The sequence below is a fragment of the Herpailurus yagouaroundi genome, unplaced genomic scaffold, assembly GCF_014898765.1.
Source record: "Herpailurus yagouaroundi ecotype Mexico unplaced genomic scaffold, PumYag 29, whole genome shotgun sequence".
Classification (NCBI taxonomy): Eukaryota; Metazoa; Chordata; class Mammalia; order Carnivora; family Felidae; genus Herpailurus; species Herpailurus yagouaroundi.
Genome location: NW_024412377.1, coordinates 79,486,117 through 79,508,248, shown reverse-complemented (window position 1 = coordinate 79,508,248; position 22,132 = coordinate 79,486,117). Strand labels below are relative to the sequence as shown.

Here is a 22,132-nt window from a genome sequence, read left to right as displayed (position 1 = left end):
AAGTTTATAGGCACTTTGATAAAATTATATTGTTTCTTAAAGTAAATTAAATAGAAACACAGCATTTAAAAAATAAAAGAGCAATTCAAATTAAAGTCTTTTTTTGGGCTTATTTTTATACTCAACTTCAAATATAAACAAGAGAGCAATAGAATGAATTACCATATATCTAAAAACCAGCTTCACAATTACCAACTCTTACCCATCTTGTTTCAAACAATCTAGCTTCCCAAAGACACACATCTCAGGCACTCTAAAATTTTATCCATAAATATTTAAGTATTAAAGTATTATAAATGAACACTATTTTTAAATATCCAAAAAAACAGTACTATACCTTTAAAGCATGAGTTACTCCTGAACATTAAAGGTTCACACATTGCACTTGCATCTTTTTTTTTTAAGTTTTTATTTAAATTCTAGTTAACATACAGTGTAGTATTAGTTTCAGGTGTACAACAGAGTGCTTTAACACTTCCATACATCACCTGTGCTCATCACAAGGGTACTCCTTAATCTCCATCACCTATTTCACACATCCTCCCACCTGACCTCTTCTGGTAACCATCAGTTTGTTTTCTATGTTAAAAGTCTGTCTTTTGGTTTGCCTTTTTTCCCCCCTTTGCTCATTTGTTTTGTTTCTTAAATTCCATAGATGAGTAAAATCATGTTCGTTTGTTTTTTTTTTTTCTCTAACTCTTTAAGTCTTCTTAATGTGACAGTTCCCTCTTCCTTTTTGCATTCCCTTGCAATTTATTTTGTGGAAAAAATTAGGTCGTTTTTTCTGCTTTTTCAGATTTTGCTTACTGTAACTCTGTGGTATTAACATATTTTTCTGGCCCCTGTATTTCTTGTAAACTGTTAGAACATGAGGTTCAGATTCAACTTCAGCTTTTCTTTTAGCAAAAATATTTTTAAAGAGTTGTTGTGGACTTAGAAGAAACTGAAGTTTGGTTGTCTCTTTTTAAGTAAAGATACATTTTAGCTGTGACATTTTCAGCCTTATCCATCCATTACACAGTTCCCTATAACCTCTACACCTAATTTTTTAGCAGCCACTGATCATATGGCTTTATCATCTATTTATTTAGAGGCAGTAAAATGGTAATACACCATTTTTCACTTACCTGTTATACCATTTATTCATTAATTAACTTTCCCTCATGTTTGTTAACCTTGAGGTACAGTTCATACCTGAAAGCCATTTTTATTTGTTTTCCTTATATTTGTTAGTTTTGAAAGTGAGTTAAGTTGCTAGCATCCTTTCAAAGTTGACCAATAGTTTTTATGTCTCATGAACTCATGGTTTTGAATTCTTTGATAAGTTTTAATCCACTATATCATTCTTGATGTCCAAATTGTCCCATCTTTAGCTCACAGGAAATACTTTATTAGTTCCAGAGTCCTTTTGACAAGACCTCAAGTAGTCTTTGATAGCTTCCTTACTTTCTTGTCTGACAAGATGAACCAGGCTCATCTTGTGTATTTCCTGCTTCAGAATATAATTCAGCCATTTCGTCAAAATGCTTTTGTTTGATTAGAACTTAAATTGCAATCTGAGTACTAGGTGAGTCTATTACTATGGGATTGGTCACTGTTTTTAAGATTGTTTTTAATGGAATGAACTAGTAACATACATTTTTAAAGACAATGCATTAAGAATTTATACTAACATTTCCAATTTAAATTTGTAGGTTTTTATTTTTTCGGTTATATATTTATAGTATCACTTGGGTTGAGTTTCTTTGTTCCAAATGACATTAAAATTATTTATTTCCTTATCTTAGAAATGTATATAATAGCTCCAAAATGATACCTTATTAATAATATGATTACTAAATGTTAAAATCTCTTTAAAATTCTTTTGTCCCAAGAATAATCCTAGAATCAGATTATTGCTTTAAAACAACTGAAATAATTTATTGCTGTAGAGCCACCAATTTGGTTACTTAGGATCATTTGCCTTTCTTCATTTTAGATACTGCTTTTTACTCATTTTGACTTAATTTTGCTTTGTTATTTACTTGGATCCAATGTGAGGGCTACAGAAGTTAAAGTCAAAATCTACTTTCCATCTTTGTCTCCTCTACACTATGTCGTCTCCCCCTATAGTTCTTTTTTAAAGTTCTAAATGTACTTTCCCTTTTCTTCAATATAAGCAAATTATGAATAAGGATATATTTGTATATATCTCCTCTTTCATAAAAAATCATTAACATATTTACACTCTTAAATGATATATATACATTGTATTCTGGAGATCATTCCACAGCAGATTTGTTTCCTTTCCCTTTATGCAACTACACATACTCCATTTTGTAGATGTATCACAGTTTCACTTTGTCCCTCAAAGATGAATATGCTTTGCTTCCAAGCCTAAAAACATGGCCCACTGCATACATCTTTTTGTATTTATGACAGCATATGTTTTGATTTGCTACTTATCAACCAATGTAAACATATCCCTTTAAAGTTTCAAATTTTATAATCGCCTAGCACCCAGATCCTGATAGCTAAGTACTATTCCACACTTAAATAAACTGGGAGTCCTTTGAAAAATGGCAGATTCTAGAGACAGGGAAAGTACAAGACGAACCTAAACTATCCTGCTATACCCAAAAGCGAAAGAAAAGAAAAGAAAAGAAAAGAAAAGAAAAGAAAAGAAAAGAAAAGAAAAGAAGAAAAAAGAAAGAAATGGAGGCATTTCAAAAGAACAGGAAAAAACAAACAAACAAACAAACATAACAGGACATAGGAGCCAACTTGAAGAAGCTTTCATTGGCAAATCTGACCTAAGCATAGAAACAGTCCATCAAAGGTTACTACCCAGTAAATAAAACAGGAATCCTCAAGTCCATGCTGATGATAAGTAGGTAGGTAGGCAGACAGGCAGAAAGAAAGACAGTGGAGGGCTCTGATAGGGCTCTGACCACCAATTGGTCAATATGGCCAGGAGAGCAGTGTTAGAAAATTACCATTTTCAATCACCATAGAAATACTAGTTTGGGCGAGAATCATCAAGAGACACTAAATCTAGGGATAGAGTTTGATGAGTAAGATACCTGCACAGTCTCAAGGTGTCTTCTTAGAAATTGTTTTCTGGTGTAACTGATAGATGAGAAACCAGATGAAAAACCAGAAACCACCCTGTCCTGGTAATCGAAACAAACATAGTGAATAGGGACCAACAGGCAACATGAGCCTCCAGATATATCTGAGAAAGATATATCACCACTTACACAGTACTCCAGCCAGGGATGCATGTGGTATGGGATGCATTACTTGGATCTAATCCGAAGTGAATAGAAGACAAGCCCAAATTAAGAAATATATTTTATAAAATAACTAGCCTATCATCTTCAAAATACTAATGCCATGAAAAACAAAAAGGAAGTGTTCCAGATTAAAGGAGATTAAAGAGACATGGCAGCCAAATACAATATGTGATCTCAGACTGGACTCTATATGGAAAGATGACTAGGATTGACCAAACTCACTACTGACTGAAGATTATTCTATCAATGTAAATTTAATAACTATACATGCCTTATGTAAGGGAATGCCTATATTCTTGGAATACATATATTCTAAGGTGTAAAGTGGCATGGTTTTTCCAATGTGCTCTTAAACAATTCAGGAAAAATAAATACGTATTACATATACATCACATATATAAATATAAAGGCAAAAAGTTAAAGTAGCAAATCTGAGCAAAGGGTATATAAAGAATTTCTTGGTACTATTTTTGCAACTTTTCTGCACTATTCCTTAGTGCTCCTACTCTACTCATCCCTCACTTCTCCAATCAAGTTATTCTAAATCTCCACCCCCAGATTACATAAGACACCTAGCAAGATTTCTGGCAGTGGTACATGATTAAGATAGTTGTATTGCCTGGGTATTTTACTTAATTCTACCCCTACTTTCTAGGACTCTAACAGACTCTAAAAATATGTAAGTAAACAGTACTACCACCTCTTGGCTTTTTATTCAAAATATCATAAGCCTAAGTCTTTCAAAGTTGTCTTGTTCCTTCCTCCTGGTTTCTCTGCCTCTACTTTTCTTCTTTCAGATTTTTTTCTTTCTCTAAGTCATCTAATTTAAAATTGTTTGGGGGAGGGGTGCCTGGGTGGTAAAGTTAGTTGAGCGTCCAACTCTTGATTTTAAGCTCAGGTCATGATCCCAGGATCATGGGATCAAGCCCTGCATTAGGTTCCCCATGCCTGCTTAGATTCTCTCACTCTCTGCCCCTCTCCCCTTCTCACGTGCTCTCTCTCTCTCTCAAATATAAATAAATAAATAAATAAATAAATAAATAAATAAATAAATAAATGTAAAAAAATAAAAATAAAATTGTTTGGGGGAAATAATTTTGAGGAAACAGAAAATCTAGAACACTGAATCTATTTCCCACATGGTCACAACTGTCTATATCCAAGTAGCACTGGTTCCTTCCAATGATGCACATAATCACCAAATTTCTGCATGACCTTCACTGGTCACCTCCCACAAACAAGTGTCTTATATTCAGACAACTTCATTCATTTATGTTATCGGCTTGGACACTATGGTCCTTTCTCTCATTTATACTCTAGTTTAGACAAAACTTAAAGTACCTCTTCACAGATTTCAAAATATCTTCATCACTATATTCTAATTTATCCATACAACACAGGGTCCCAACTTTAAGGAGACTTAATTCCATTGTCAAACACTTATTTTCAATTCCAATCTCACCCTGCTGTCCAGAGACCCCATAGCCCCTGCAAATACCCCTGTGCTGCCATGTTTGCTCAGAGCTTATACTCCTAATGCTGGCTTTGAGGTCTTTTTTATTGCTGGCACAATGAAGTCTTCTTTGAAGTTTAGCAGTGTGCCTATTTTTTGCCCACTTGCACTATTTTATTTAGATTTTCATATGTTTGTGGGTAGGAAATACTTTAGGAGAATCTTTTAGCTTAACCTAGCATATGACAGCATAGCAACACCTCCTTTATCTGCACTCAACTCTCCACTCAAATCAGTCCTTTAAACTAAAAAAAAAAACCACCAAGACCTATAATGGGTACATGAAAAGAATATATTCTCAAGTGAATAAACAAAGATTCTTCTGTATTACAAGAAAAAAAAGTCAAGTATTTTTTGCTTTTTTATCACAGGAATTGGAAACTAAGTCTGCAATGGCATACAAAGGAAGAATGAATAAAATAATCTTCTAAGAAAATGGCAACAAGGAGCAGCTGCTTCCGTTACCATCAGATCGGCAACAGAAGAAACTGGTCCTGAAGAAACTGGCCCTGATAAAGGACTAGGAATGGACTGACAAAGTCAAGAAACTGTAGGTTAGACTCTGGAAAGATAGGGAAGGAATGCTATAGGATACACTGATAAAAGGTAAACTGCTTTTCCACAGAAATATTAATAAAAGATTAAATGCCTGACATAGTAATACATAAACAAACAACTATATCTACTATGCTAAAGAACAAACATACTGCACTAAATTCTCATTTCAAGCCTTGTTCCCTCTCCTAATTACTGTTTTAAGATCAATACCATTCAAAAGGAGTTCTTTGGAGGAAGTTTTGAAAGAAGTTTTTGACAAATAATTATGGGGGAAATTCAGGGCTAACCTGATTGAATGCTCTGAAGTTTAAACCTAACCTATTTTTTCCTAGCTTTCTAGCTCTTTCTTCTCATTGTTAATTATATTTATATATGTACACCCATTAGACAAGCCTCAGGTTTCTGCACATGGAAATAATAAATATACTTAAGGATTACTGTGAAGATTAAGAGATGTAAAGCATATAGTCTGATGTATTGTGGGAATTCAATACTAGTAGATATGAGAAATTTAAAAAAAAAAAATTGGTCTTTTTCCTGAGTTCAAGACCAGAATCATTACTTCAAGTTCTGCTTTAAGCTGTTCTTCAGACTGTCATAATTATAAATATATAAAGTGTCTATGAATAACACCTATGATGTACTCAAGTTTTCAATACAAATTACTAACAAGGATAAACAGGGTGATTACTAATTGGTGCTATGTGCCAGAACCTGGATTCTCATTTAATCCTTTCATTTTTTTATAATAAATAAACAGGCTCAGAGAAGGATAAGTGAAGAAACCAAATACCAGTATTGTAACAAGTGTACAAATTATGAACACATGTGAAGAAATGAAAGAAAATTCAGAAAAATAAAATCCACTAATTTCTTAGTATAAGTGATTATTTTAAAGTAACTTTTTATATTTATGCCTTATGTACGTTGTCTACTTGCTCCTCCACACTCACCCAGTATCCATTTTGTTTGCCCTTTAGTATTGCATAACTGTTGTCCAGTTTTCATTGCTATACACCCACCCAGCTAAAGATTAGATTTCCTAGTCTTTCAGCTACATGTGGCAATGTGAACAGGTTCCAGCCAACGGGATATGGCTAGAAGTGATGTGGGATTATTATGTCATAGCCTTAATAAAGTGGCTTGCCTTAAATCTGCCCCTACCCTATTTTGTTCCTGTGGTCTGAAAACGGCAACTAGTAGAGCAAAAGAAGCTATGTATTAACGATAGCAAAACTGTCCCACTAGTCACAGTAACTGAATAACCTCAAGGAATAGAGCTCACTTACCTGAGAGTGGAAAAGAAGTGACTATGTGAGCCCCTGTGTTTTGAGGTATCTAGTATATACAGCACTTTAACAGGTTCTCTACTTAACATACTATAATAACGTTTATGCAATAAACACTTTTGAAAGAATAAGTTCTATACATATACAATGTGAATTCACTGGCTCATCTCTTCAATTAACAGGAGTTTTTAGAAGAGACAAAATACCATGGTAAAAAGTAAAGCTTATGAGAATCAAAGATATAAAGATGCATTGATTCCTGATTAAGGAACTAGAGGTAAGGGAAATGGAATCAAGGGCAAGGCTTTATGGAAAGAGTCATCTTAGAACTCACTGGTAGTATTCCCCATAATTTTCCCTCTAGAGAATGAGTCATCTCTGAAGTAACTGATAATCCACTCTAAAGTTACTCAAAAATATATTCTTTATGTAACCTTCTCCAATTTCTTCAGGCACATCACTGTACCAACATGTGTTCATGATATTTTGCTCATGTTATTATTCTTTCACAATATTACAATTATTTTTATGCATGTATCTCTACATCCTAGGATTCATTAAGTCAGGGACTTCATTTCTGTTATTTTTATAGACTGTTATCTACTTCAACAGGACTAGAGAAACAATACGGAAACTAGTAGGTATCGAGGAAATACTTAAAACTAAGAAAATGAATTGGTGGCCAAAGGCAATGGCTCTCAAACTTTCTGGACTATGACTTATACGTTTTATATCATGATGCAGTGCACACATGCACATGCATGCACACATAGGCATAAAAGTGTGACGAACTACTACTGTACAAGAGGCACACTGTATTTTCTATTCTAGTTTACACTATCCTCTCTCACTAAAAAAAGAACTGTTCATAATCCTCTAACATGCTGCAACTTGCTATTTAAAATATATTACCCTAGAACAATCATTTAAAAAATGAGAAGAGTTTGGCGTCAGGCTCTGTGCTGACAGCTCAGAGCCTGGAGCCTGCTCTGGATTCTCTGTCTCCCTCTCTCTCTGCCCTTCCCCTGCTCATGTTCTGTTTCTGTCTCAAAAATAAATAAAAATATTTAAAAAAAATTTTTAAATGATAAGAGTTCATCTAGATAACTAAGATCAGACTACCTTTAAGTTCTTTAAAATTACATTGTATTAGAAACTGTTATCCAGCTTATCTTTCACTATAAGCCATCAGATAAATATTAAAGGTTTGAGAAAATATGGAATGTATCTATCCATCTGTATGGTTCTGAAAACCAACTAATGTCACTGTTTGTTAGACACTGAACATCAACCCAACAGTTCCTCTTAGCATTCTAAATTACAAAACCAAGTCAAAATTCTACTATAAACTCACAATACAGTATGCTTCTACCACCTGAAAGTTTCCAGTTGCATAAATAAGAATAAAACTGCTAGAAACAGATGCTAGGAAGGGTCACATTTAGCATCACTAATTGCAAAGATGACTAGGTTTAGTCATGTTGAATATCAGGTAAAGACAGTAAACTCAAGAGTTTCTCTAATAAATATTCAGGGAGACAGATGAGAAATAATGGCTACTATATATATTTGAAAGTTACTAAACAGTAGTTTCATAAAACACATAAAATCTGTTGTTAACATTAATGACATGACACAAATCTAATTCTGTAATTTATAACAAGTAGATAAAGCTTAACTGATGACATTTATGTTTTCCCCATAAGTATTTCCTACCATAAATCTAATCTATGTAGAAATTACGACATTTCAAAATAAATGAGTGGGAGAATTTAGAAATTAAACTAGATTGCCCATGAGATGAAATGTGTTGAAGCTAGATGATGTGTACATGAGGGTTCATTTTACTACTGGTCACTACTTTTGCATATGCTTAAGATTATCCTCAACTTTTAAGTTAACAGTAATAATAAAATAAAATGACTATATTTAAAAGTTTAATTTTAAAGAGATTATCCAGGAACACCCTGGTGGCTCAGTCAGTTAAGCGTCTGACTCTTGATTTCAGCTCAGGTCATGAGATCAGCCCCACATCAGGCTCCACATGCATGAAGCCTGCTTCAGATTCTCTCTCTCCCTCTGCCCCTCTCCCTCACTGGTGTGAGCTCGCTTGCTCTCTCTCTCTCTCTCTCTCAAATATTAAAGAAATAAACATTCAAGAGATTATCCATTTGACTAATTTGTTTTAAAAAAGATTTTCGAGGGGCTCCTGGGTGGCTCAGCCGGTTGAGCCTCCGATTTCAGCTAAGGTCATGATCTCATGGTCATGAGTTCAAGCCCCAAGCTTGGCTCTGAGCAGACACCTCAGAGCCTGGAGCTTACTTCAGATTCTGTCTCCCTCTCTCTCTTCCCCTCCCCCACTCACTCACACTCTCTCTCTCTCAAAAATAAATAACCATTAAAAAAATTAAAAAAGATTTTTGAAACATGTATTGTATATATTTTTTATTACTTTAATGAATACTACTACAAAAACTAAGTTCCCAGCACTATATGCTTTACTAACAAAGTTATTTATAGTATTTCATCACTCTGCAGATACCCATGGGAGTGTACTGCACACAACAGAAACCTCCACTTACTGTGAACCATTCAATTAAAAAAAATTTTTTAAGCAAAATCACCAAAGTAGTATAACATGACTAAGACAAACTACCAAACCCTAAGTCAATCCTTTGCTATAAAATACATACAGAAACGGTAATAAAGAAATTTACATTTTTTGTACTCATGTACAACTAATTGTAATTCTTATAAAATTTCCTTTCATATACTTATTACTTCAGGATTTACTCATTTAGAAATGGGAATATTGTAGTAGTTTGCATCAAATGGCAATAATCATATTATAATCTACTTCAAGCACAAAAATAATGGTCTCCTTTGAAGGAATTTAGACTGCAACTCCACTCTTCTCCAATGGCCCCATTTCTTTACATAATAGCTCTCCAGCACAGTATTTACTGCCATCTAACCAATCATTTTCCTGGGTATAAAAATTTCTCTTTGCTTTTTGCCTAAGCCTGTCAATATACCTCACCATCATAAAAGCCCCATTATCAAGACTTTTAACATATAAAATCTAAGATCATCAGGGTTTTACATGATCTCTTTAAAAAACAACAATAAAAAATTTCATTCTGACATTGGGCTTGATGTAGAAACTAACCATTTGTCTTACAATTAAACTTCTCTGTCTCCTACCTTCAAATTGATGCACGCTCTCATTCTGTTTGTATCGACTATAACCACCTGACACTGCCAATACTTGACTTAGGGGCACCTGGGTGGCTCAGTTGGTTAGGCATCCGACTCTTGGTTTCATCTTAGGTCATGATCTCACGGTTCATGAGTTCAAGCCTTGTGGTGGCCTCTACACTGGCAGCACAGAGCCTGCTTGGAATTCTCTTTCTCTCCCTCTTGAAAGAAAAAAAGAAAAAAGAAAAAGAAAGGAAGGAGGGAGGGAGAGAAAGGAAGGAGGGATGGAGGGAGGGAAAGAAGGGGGGAGGGGGAGAGAGGGAGGGAAGGGGCTCCCCACTATTTTTGTGCCTTATGGCTCATCTCCGAGAGTTACTGTAGACATTGGATGCCAGAAACCAGTACTGTTTAGACAAAACTTTCCATGTCTTTGTACTTTAATCTCAATGATAACTTAGATCTCAATACATCCACACCAAAGAACTTTCAAATACAGTTTACAATTTACTTAAAGTTGACTAAGTAATCACCTCCTATCACAGTGACAGATAATATATCCTTAATTATAAACAGCAATTTTCTCAGTCATTCATACATTAAGAACTTGATTCTGGTACAATAAATTTCTAGACTATCTCCTTAAACCAGTGGTTCTGACCAGTCTATTCACATGAGCGATTTTCTCTCAGTACATGATGCATTTGGGGCTCCTGTGTGGCTCAGCTAGTTAAGCGTCTGACTCTTGATTTCGGCTCAGGTTATGATCTCAAGGTTGTGAGACCAAGCCCATGTCTGCCTTCCAGTTGAGCGTGGAGCCTGTTTGGGATTTTCTCTCTCTCTCTCTCTCTCTCTCTCTCTCTCTCTCTCTCTCTCTCTCTCCTTCTCTCCCTCCCTTCCCTGCTGGCACTTATTTGCATGCACACATGTGCTCTCTCTCTCTCTTCAAATAAACATTTAAAAAAATACACGTTGCATTTATTCAGCTATAGTTCTTTTCTCTCCTTCCTTCATTTGGGACTAAACGTCAGAGTAAAGAACTGCAAAGGTAGCAGGTCCAACACATTCTCTTTATTAGGAACTTATACTTATTTATTGGGGGACTATGACCTCTGCAAAAACTTTCCTCTCCATCCCACTACTGAATATATACCATTTGTTCTCCCTTTCTTTCCAAACTACATCATTTCTTATCATCAAGATTACAAAAGTTGAAGAGCTCCATGAAAACTTTCCCTATAGCCTATTATTTACTCCAGTAATTCCATTTTTTTTCACCTCACTTGTATACCTATATGTTCCATGAATTTGAGTGTATTCACTTCACTGTGCCTTAATACCTAGCTATTCCATTATCACCTCTAAATCATAATAATCTTTCTTCAAGTTAATTTATAATTTTTAAATATGGCAAGATACTGAATGATTCCAGATAAATAGCTTCTCCTATATGCACATGAACTTAATATGCATACAAATCTTCTGGGAATCTTGTTAAAATGAAAATTCTGATTCAGTATATCTGGGACACAGGAGAACTTTTAGGGTGAAAAAATCATTCTGTATAGTAACGGGGTGGAGGATAAATGATTCTGTGCATTTGTCAAAACTCATAAAACTGTACATCACAGAGAAAATGTAATATATGCAAATTAAAAAAAAATCAACCCATGTGACTGACGAACACAGAATGGAATGTAAACTGTGCCAAATGAATCTAACTTTATTACAAATTTATGACAACCACACTGAAGGGGGTGGGAGGAAGAAGCTAACTTTAGTAACTTTAGAAAACAGTGTTTTGACTAGAAACTGTAAAGCTAAATATATTACCAACTGTGTAAATACGATACATAAACACTGTATTCTAGCTGATAATTCTTTTCTTCTGGGAGTATGGCCTAAAAATTCTGAAACTGCTTTACCTGTATATGAGCTTGAAGTGCATGATGGGATGGTGGATGGTAGGAGCCAGCTTTCTCTCTGAAGGAGATTGAAGTTATAAAGGAGCAAGAAAGGAAGGTTAGGATGAATCCTGTAGTATAGAATTAGAGTTGGAGACATCAGTACGAACTCATGTTTACCTTAACATGCATACTGATAGACACTGAAACTACAGATAGGCAGATATAGGTAGTTTAGTATACATACATATCCTACATAGCTCTGTCTGCTTTTTCCACTGAGAGGACGTGGAAGCAGTGATAACTGCATAGTAACGAGCATACCTAGCACCCAAACCTTGGTTTCTAATACCCTTGTCTCCAACAAAAGGATCCAGAGCTCTTTGGAAAACTGGCTGGTTCTAGTGCAAAAGGATAGAAGTATGTAACAAGGATACAGTGGCTAACTTGAAAGTCAGTTCCCAATGGGCAAGGCTAGAATAACCTGAGCAACAGAATAAATAATTTACTGGATTATAATCCAAAGTATAAAATACATATACATGAAAGTCCAGGCTCATATAAATGAATGACTGAATAAATCGAAGAGAAGAGTTCTTTACAGAAGAATTCTATTTAATATATGTAGATAGTCCCTCCCTGCAGGAGATGGAACTTAATTCCAACCTTCCCCCCAGCCATGTGAGAGACGGCTGGACATATAGTACCTTGCTTCCAAAGAATACAGTATGGAAGGAAAAAAACAGTAACTTTAACTGGAGAAGTATGGCAAATATTACATTGGCTAAGTGATGAAGGTTAACATCATCAGTAATATCATGTGGCTATTAATGCTTCCCATACTATGTGACTAGAAGAGCACTTCATCTCTGTGATATTCTTTCTAAAAACTGATAACCCCGGTTTACCCTAATAAAACATCAGAAAAATTTAAATTGGGGGATATTCTATAGGATACCTGGCCAGCACTTATCAAGACTGTTAAGGATATCAAGGAAAGACACAAACTCTCACAGACCAGAGGATACTGGGGACAGTTGACAACTAAATGCAACATGGTACCCTGGATTGAATCCTGGAACAGAAGTGGCATTGATGGAAAAACCAATGAAATCCAAGTAAAGTGTGGAATTTAGTTAGTAGTTTTTTAAAAAAGATTTTTAAAAATGGCTAAAAATCTGGTTTCCCCTTCTGGAGAGTAGGAATCATAATACTGCATACATCACAGGAATTTTATGAGAATGAACTATGATAAATTCATGTAATACACTGTGCACTATGTGCACCATGCCTGCCTCAGTAAGAATAAGAGCTCAATAATTACTGCATGCCATTAATATTGTTTCAAGAGATATGAAATGTATTCAACCTCTTGCTGGCATGGGCCATCCCCCCCCCTTTTGGGGGTCCCGGGGGAGGGGGGGGCAGAAAGCATGTATAATAACAACAAGTTCAATAACAAAAAAAATAGCAAGGCACTGAATGACTCCAGGCAAAAAGCTTCATCTACATACATATGAATTTAATACGAACACGTTATCACTTGCAAATCTTGTTAAAATGAAGATTCTGATTCAGGAGGGCTGAGGGTGGGGATGGGGGAAGGCCAAGGTTGTACATTTCAAACAAGCTCCCAGGTGATGCTACTGGTCCAAGGACCACAACTGGAGCTTTAACTTTTCTATTTATGTTTTTTTTTTTAATTTTCTGTAAAAAAGGTAAGAAAATTTTTTCCATCTATTCTTTATCTCTTCACCACAAAGAAATACTCTTTATTTTTAAATACAGAACTGTACCAGATATAACCTACCAGTCACCAAGTCCTTAAACAAACAACTATGTAAACAGTATAAGAAGGGGCAATTACAAATTAATGTCTGTCTCCACACTATCTCATGCCTATGCAGATAAAAGTAATGTATTTGAAAGTCAAATCAGGGGCGCCTGGGTGGCGCAGTCGGTTGAGCGTCCGACTTCAGCCAGGTCACGATCTCGCGGTCCATGAGTTCGAGCCCCGCGTCGGGCTCTGGGCTGATGGCTCAGAGCCTGGAGCCTGTTTCCGATTCTGTGTCTCCCTCTCTCTCTGCCCCTCCCCCGTTCATGCTGTGTCTCTCTCTGTCCCAAAAATAAATAAATGTTGAAAAAAAAATTAAAAAAAAAAAAATGAAAGTCAAATCATATACAGTTGTCTTATCCTTACCAGTTATAAGTAAACACTTTATCGTAATCTAGATTAACAACCATCCTAGGAAACACTATGAAAATTTTAATTCAATAAATTCTACTTAGAAAGAGATAACCTATTGCTGAAGCTCCTGGATAATGGTTTATTGAATTTTCAAAATGTAAGAAATGATCTTAGATTAAGTAGCACATACAGAATATTTGAGGAAAGAAAAAACTAACAGGAAAAGATGAAGACAGTATATACAGAGCTGAAAAACAGGGATTAACAGAATATGGCATAAAAGAGCTGTACTTTCCTGCAAATAATGACATCATGGGAAAATGTTTCTTAGCACAACCTTTTGAAATTTATGAATGAACTGAGGGGCTCCTAGGTGGCTCAGTCAGTTAAGTGCACACCTCGTGATGTCAGCTCAGGTCAAGATCTCAAGGTCAGTGGGATCCAGCCCCATGTGGGGCTCTGCAGTGACACTGCAGACCCTGCTTGGGATTCTCTCTCTCTCTCTCTCTCTCTCTCTCTCTCTCTCTCTCTCTCTCCCCCTCTCTCTCTCTGCCCCTCCTCCACTTGCTCTCTTTCTGTCCCAAAGTAAATAAACATTAAAAAAAAAAAATTAAGAATGAATTCTTTTTTAAAACGGAGATAAATGCAAAGAAACTTAGAAAATACCATTTTCACTAGTATTGTCTTTAAAAATTATTCAAATTTACTTAGTGAAAAAAACTGTTTTGATGCAAGAAAACTTTCTGGAATGTGTGTACATAAATGCAATGTTTCCAAAAATGGTATACCACAATAGTTTTCAACAAGACACTAACAAATAAATATATGGTAAAAAAACCAACATGGCCTGTGTCTAAGTTAACTTTAACTTGGGTGTTCCTTAAATTTAACAGGTCCTAGGGGTGCCTAGGTGGCTCAGTAGGTTAAGCCTCTGACTTTGGCTCAGGTCATGATCTCCAGGTTCTGGAGTTTGGCCCCGCACGGGGCAGGCTCCATGCTGATAGCTCAGAGCCTGGAGCCAGCTTAGAATTCTGCGTCTCCCTCTTTCTCTGCCCCTCCCCCGTCATGCTCTGTCTCTCTCTTCTTCAAAAATAAATAAACATCAAAAAAAAAATTAACAGGTCCTTTAGACTACAGGGCTTCTGAAAGTCTTTTAAAAAGCCTCTTAAGAACTGTGAGTTTCTACAAAAGGAGATTTTCAGTTGGAAACTTTTCATTGATAGTATTTCCTACTTAATAGTTATACAAAACACTTTAAAAGTTGAAATCCAAAGAATTTTAAGAGTAAGGTTGATAAAGCTCAATTGCCAGACATACATTAAGTGTAAATGCTTAAGACCACTGTAGCACATCACCAACAATTTCCCTCACTCTAAAAATTTTTCAAGAGCATAGTTTGCTAATTAAGGTGATTCAAATACATAATCAAATTTACATGAACAATTCTAGATTATTAAAAATTTAATCTGCAGGCCAAGGAGAGAAATTCTTCTGAGGATTAAGCATGTAGTAATCATCTAAAAATTAGCAAAATGTGACTATATATTTCTGGTCTTCATCCACAAATCTATTTCTGGATTAAATCATCATTCAAGAGAATTTTAAAATAAAAAGTCTAACTAGGATTTGGAAAACCTGCGGGGGGGGGGGGCGGGCCTGTGTTTTTGTTTTGTTTTGTTTTTTCTCAAATCCACACAGCTGGGAATTGATGCTTTGAAATCTTCCAATATCATCTGTAGAAAGCTTAACTTCAGTTATACAATAAACTTTATGCTGAGTTTAAACTGATGTGCAGGTGCATCCTGACCCACATTTCTTAGTAAATAAGTTTCAAAATTGTCAGTTATAGCATAGCCAAAGAGACATCTTCCTGTGTATTCTTCCTCCTTTCAGTCAATGGTCATAGATACCTTTCCACATGACAAGAATAAAAAAAACTTTCAGTAGAAAGCTAATTATACCAACCAAAATTGTCAAATGGCTACTTGCTTAATTTTATTTCATGAAACAAATGGAACCTCCACAAAGAAAAAAAAAATCTAAAGCACAAGTACATTTAAAACTTCTAGCTAATAAAAATCAAATTTTACCTTAAAAACTATTTACAATGTATATCAACTTTAAAAGCAGAGTGTATTTCTCCTCTTTCAACCCTATATTAATATTCATAATTACATTTTGTTTCTGCAAGAAATCCCCCTACATATAAATTCATATCCTCACTCTTAACTAGGCACAATCTCCCTTCTCTGTACTGCCTTAATATAAAAACTTTTTTTCTGGGGTGATGGTGACTGAGGGTTGGTAACAATGACACTAGAGCAAAGGAAAAGGATAGCATAACACCAATAAGGAAGAAAATGAAAGCAAATTAGAAGCAGGTCTCCCTCCTTCTGATAACACCAAGGCAGTTGCAAGAACAAGATAACTTGCTTCCCAGAAGCACATAAAACTTATACACTAGAAATAATGACTCAGAATAATTAGAGAATATGATTTGCAATTATTTTAAATAAGTATACATATAAAAGATTGCTTTAAGTGAATCTGATTTCACAGGGTTTTTTTTTCACTTTATACTACCAAATCTGACTTACCACTACTCCTTTTTTGCTTTGGATATGGCAGCAAAATACATAAAACATGATTGGAGCAATAAGGGCTCACAGCGTAAAAGCACAAGATCTATCTGAATACTCAACTATAAGATTTACTCTCACGAGTCTTATTTCCTATTTTGTGAGTAGTTTATTAAATTCCTGGGTATTCTCTAGATATTTCTGTTAACCATTTCATTGCTCACTGATGAATAAAAGAATGTGGACAAGGTGACTCTTCTAATCACTTAATACAGTTAATACAGCTATAGAGATATGAATCAAAGATGAGATTCACAACTCTTATAATTTAACCTCTCAACTCTGGTGATTCTGGAACTCCGTTGTCTGATACGTTATTATACTTTGTAAATTAAGTGGTAGGATGAAACTTCAAAATCATTTAAGTCTTTTTTTTTTTTACAGTTGAGAAAGAAGTTAACACAGAGTTGTCAACTCAGGTTTTGTAATGTTGATACCATACCTATTCAACTAAATAATGCTGCTTTCCATAACTGCTCTTTTTTCTCTATGTTCTTGTTATCTAAATAGTCTGCCTGTGAAAGCTGATAAACCCTACCTAACATGACCAGAAAATACCAAGTTTCAAGTCAAATACTTATACCACTGCTTCATTTTCTCATTTTCTATCCAACATTTTTTCTGAAACCCTCCCAACTGCCAAAACTTTCCTGTTTCTTGTCCATCACATTTCTCCACTACTGTAATTTAACGTTCCAGTTATGTAGTATCCTATGGTACATAAAACATGATGCTAATTATAATAAGCAAATATTGAGTGCTCATTATATCGGGAACTATTTTAAGACCTGTACATAGAACACCTCACTTATTCTCAATTTTAAATAAAATAAACAATATTGTAATACCCATCTGTAAGTGAAAAATCAAAACCTCAGAGGTAACATAATTTTCCCTGACACTGCTAATAAGGAGAACTGGGAAAAGTAATCAGGTAGTCTGACTCTAATGCTCACATTCCTGATCTCTACTGATAAGTACACATAACTATGTGGGCTGTATCAATGTGCAGATAACTCAAAATTAGGGGGCTACAGAAGAATTTAAAGAGTCTTTGTATTTAAGAGGTTTCTTACACATTCAAACGGCTTAGTATGGCTTATTCCCATTAACTATATCTTCTTTGCAAAGACATGGCCCAAGTTACTCATTCGTATATAATTAAAACTCAAATTTAAAAAGAAAATAGAGGAGAAAAAGGGTTGCAACAATACTTTAACAGATGTCCAGAATGGTGTTGCCCAAAAGAACTTTTGCAGTGAGGGAAAGGTTTTCTATGTGCACAATACACCATGGTAGCCATTAACCACATATGGCTTTAAGCACTTGAATTGTGTTGAGCATGACTGTGTAAATGAATTTTGAATATTCTGTAATTTTAAATAGTTTAAATTTAAATAGCAATATGTGGCTAGTGGCTCCTATACTGGACAGGACAGGTATAGAAAACAAAATCCTGGGAAAAAGTAAGTAAAGAACTTCTTGCTGCCTTTATTTGGAGAGTGCACTAATAGGCAAATCAATTTAAATGTTTCTTTTTACTTGCTCTAGTTCATTAATTGACCCAAACAATATAAACCACCAAAGAGATTTAAGTCACCTAAACTTTCTGTATTTAAATTCTTCTTTGTACATCTCAATGAAAAAAAAAATGAAAACCTGTATTATCGACAAAGCGTATGAGAAACTTTTAACTGTTTGGATAACTAAGAGGAAGAATTTGATCTGAAAACTCTGCCACCTATTAGGAAAACTAAAGAGTCACACAAGTTTACATTCTCTTCATAATACATACTTGATAATAAAGTGCTTACCTTGATTCTCCACTACTGTTTCTAACACTTTCTTCATCGCTGTGTCCATTCATTGTAAATATCAAGAAGTTTTAAAATAAAACACAAATCTTCCCAGTTAAAAAGATGAATACAAATATGAACTCCTTAAACATCAAAAATTCACAGATGAATTCTTTCCAACATTCACAGGCTTCCTGGGGCCGTTCTGATTCACCTAAAAAAAATATTAAGAAAGTTAAGAAAATATCCTGTAGAAAAAAAGATAAATCCATCTATTTAGAACTTATACAAATCTACCTAGGCCAATTAAATCAGAGATGGTAAGGAAGGAGTAGGAGTCTTTCACTCAAAATGCTTAGGCTTCTACTAACTACACTCCTGCCTACTTACTAGAATTTAGCACACTATTGCTTATTTTTGACAGACGAAATTAAAATATTTGTGGAATGACAAAACTTTTAGACTAAAACTGTGTGTCAATACACATATATAGACATTATAAACAGATAACTAAAGCAAAGTGATAGTACATAACCTATACATACATGTATATGTTTCCCAAGAACCGAAAATGAAGTCTTAATGGATACTTGGTCAAACAAATGAAGGGGAAAAACTTAATCAAGCACTAATTCCTATTATCAAGAACTTCTTGTACTTGAGTGAGAAAAAGTTTTGAAAATGCTCACATTAAGAACAGAATAAAAGGGTATCACATAATCTTAGAGAAAAATGTATAGGTCAAAACAATTGTGTTCTTTCACAGGTAAACCGAGAGTGGAATGATAAAATTTAAATAATATTTATCCAGTTTGGGCTTGCAGGGTTCCATTCAAAAACAACAACAAAAAAGGTAATATACACTAGGATTATTTAAGAAAAGGGGCTTGGGGTAGAAATCACGAGCCAAGACACAGCATTTCCACCTTTCAAGATTTCAGCACAACAGTGGAGAGTCACCTACAAGCCATCCACGAATAAACAAAGGAGATCTCTGGCAGGGGAGGGAGAGGAAGAAGCGGGGGAAGGAGACGTCAGATCCTTCCCCAGCCAGAAAGTACCGAGACAGGCGACTGAAAGCAGAGCTGTCCGCCGACCTCAGCAAAGAGAATTTACTCCTACGATTATTTCCACTCCACAAAAAAGAGGGGGAAAATATGCTGTTGCCAACTCAATCAGAGCAAACTCTGCATCTTCACTGGGATTGTAATTCTCCAGAGACTACAGTCCAGTAGACTCTTTGCAAGAACTGGTCATCCAAAAAGTAACCATTCCACGCAACATTTATTCTTAACGCTAAATATTAATTCCAACTAGTCAAAGAGCTTTACACCATAAAACAATTAGGTCTTAAAAATCCAGCTACTTAATAAACCGCCTCTCTTTCTCGAAAGTCTCTCTTCATCGAGAAAGTTCACTCATCTTTTCGTTATTTCCTTTTCACCTTCTTTTCGCCCCTCAAAATGGCTTTCTCCGTACATTGTAACTTCCTTCCCCCCCCCCCCCCATCTTCCCTGTCGGAGTAAGTCCTCTTTCTGAGACCCTTCTCACAACCTTAAGTTGTGAAGCTCCAAGCGCACGCAGCTCTCTGGTGCCTTTCACGCGTCTTAACAATGACTCTTCCCTAAGTGGCTAAACCTCTTCAATCTTCCTTCTCTGCGCCCCGTCTTTTCACAGTTGCTTCACTCCTGCGAAGTTTTCAAAGCGGTACTCGAAAGGAGGTTGGAAACCTTCCCCCTCCCTCATCTATACTTCGCAGCTTCGCTTCAAGCAGCCTCCCAACCAGACGCACACGACCCCACTCCAGCCCCGTCCTTCTCTGGGCCTTCATCCCGGTCCCAGAGTCTCTCTTCCCGCCTCAAACTTCCCGCAGACCCGCCCCGCGCCCTCCCGGGCTCGCCCGGGCCGCCGCCCCCTCCCCCTCCCCGCCGCTCCCCACGTGCTGGGAGCCCGGGTCGCGGCGGGACCAACGCACCGGGCAAGTGCTTGCCGCTCGATCCTTGCAGCTCTCCCCTCGCGGCCCGGCCAGCCCCAAGCCGAGGAGGCCCGGGCTCGACTGCCCAGCTGCCCGCCCGTCCTGCGCTAGGATGCGCTCCTCGGCGCCGGCCTGCGCTCACCACTCACACGCCCCCTGTGCTCCGAGCCCGTCAGCCACCGCCGGCCCTCGCAGAGCGGCCCGGCCTTCGCCCGGCGCCCGGCCGCTGGGCCGCCGCCCGGGCGCCGCGCCGCCCCCGCCCTCCGCCTGGCCGGCTCCCGTCCTCCCCGCCACATCCTGACCCGCCCGCCACCCCCTTTCTTACCGGCGGGCGTGCAGGCTTCGCGGGGCGGAGAGAGCCCACCCGGATCAGCGGCCTCCCCCGCGCCCGGGCCCGCGTCTCCGCCGCCGAGTGAGTCCTCGGGCTCCGGGCGTCTCGGGGTAAGCCGGAGTCCGCGAGGGGGAGGGGGAAGGGGAAGGACGCGGAGGGGAAGGGGAAGCCCCGGGCCGCGGCACCAACGCGCGATCCCCTGCGGAGCGGATCCAACAATCAATTCATTATTGAAGCACCAACGGCTAAGGCAGCAAAAGCGAGAAGTAACGAGCCGTCTTCGTCGCCGCGGCCACGCGCGCGCACCCGCTCCCGCCGCTTATCGGCTCCCGGCAGCCGCCATGACGCCGAGAGAGCGAGCGCAACCGTCTCCGTCGTAGCCGCCTCCGCCGCCACCACCACCGAGGTCGTCGTCGCCTCCGCCTCCCGCGCGACGTAAGCGCCTCTGCTCACTCCCCTTCCCCACTCGGCGCGAGGCGGGCCGGCGGGCGAACGGGCGCGCGCACGCCAAACACCTCCGGCTGGCGCGCGGACGGTGGGAGGGGCTACGTTGTGGAGCCGTGGGGTGTAGAAGGAAAGCTATTGGTGCTGAGGCGGACGGAGAGTGAGGCGCGCACGCTCACGGTTGGGGGCGCGCACGCCGGCCGCGCGGAGGCCGCAGGACTCTGGCCACGGCCGTGGGCTGCTGATCCTTGCTCCGGCGCCCTCCCTTAGAGGCCCGGAATTGAATTCCGGGAAGTGGGAGCTGCAGGCCCGCTCCGAGCGGGTATGGACGCTGCTGTCACTTGGAACGTTGCGCAAGGACCTCGCGGCGAAGAGACTGAGAAGCTATCGGGGAAGCGGGCGGAGGGAAGGGGGGCTAGGGAAATGCTAAAAACCACATTGGGCCTGGGGGTGCAGCGGGAGGTCCGAGGTGGATACGCGGAGGGAGCAGGGTCTTGCGTGCGGTCCGGTTGCCCAGGCCTCGAATCGCATCTCCCTCGGGCTCCCGGACCAGACAGAGCGCCTGTCCGGAGGGGTGTGGAGGGGCTGTGCGTCACACCAGGCAGCCTGGGAACCCAACTGTTGGGCAACTGTGGTCACCTCCCGCCGCCTACTACGCTTAGGCGAACTGCGACACAAGCTCCCTCGGGGTGGGGGGGTGGCTGTTGATCCGAACGGGCGGAGCACCTGAGGAGACGGAGAAAAATAGAGACGGGGTTATTGACCTCCTATAACTCTTCTTCATTTGTGGGTATCCCTTGCCTGGTTCAGTAAAAAGCTTTTACTACCTTTCTAAGTCCCTGGAGGGCGGGGTGGAGGGTGCGGTGCCAACTCGCAACAGAAAAACAACTCAAGGGACGTTGGTAACTGTGTCAGTTTAACCTGCTGCAATTTAGTTGACGGTTTCTTTCATAACTGTAACTGCGGGCCTGTTACAAACCTTTAGAAATGTCGACGGAAACACTTTTCAAGCCTGGTGGTGTCCC

The 22,132-nt window shown here is 38.3% G+C and overlaps 1 protein-coding gene across 4 annotated transcripts in view; it reads right to left on the bottom strand.

Annotated features, from left to right (window-relative positions):
• The window catches only part of CHD1 (chromodomain helicase DNA binding protein 1), an 80,752-nt gene extending 59,984 nt beyond the window's left edge, over positions 1–20,768 (bottom strand). For 3 of the 4 annotated variants that reach the window (XM_040447814.1, XM_040447831.1, XM_040447841.1), the window contains exons 1-3: positions 20,658–20,768; positions 18,376–18,571; positions 11,756–11,813 (exon numbers count right to left, since the gene is read on the bottom strand). In XM_040447814.1, the coding sequence (XP_040303748.1) occupies positions 11,756–11,813; positions 18,376–18,424 (107 nt within the window). In that variant the 5' untranslated portion in view covers positions 18,425–18,571; positions 20,658–20,768. The remainder of the gene's footprint in view (positions 1–11,755; positions 11,814–18,375; positions 18,572–20,657) is intronic. The other variant, XM_040447822.1, reaches the window with a different exon arrangement.
• Between the last annotated feature and the right edge of the window lie 1,364 nt (positions 20,769–22,132).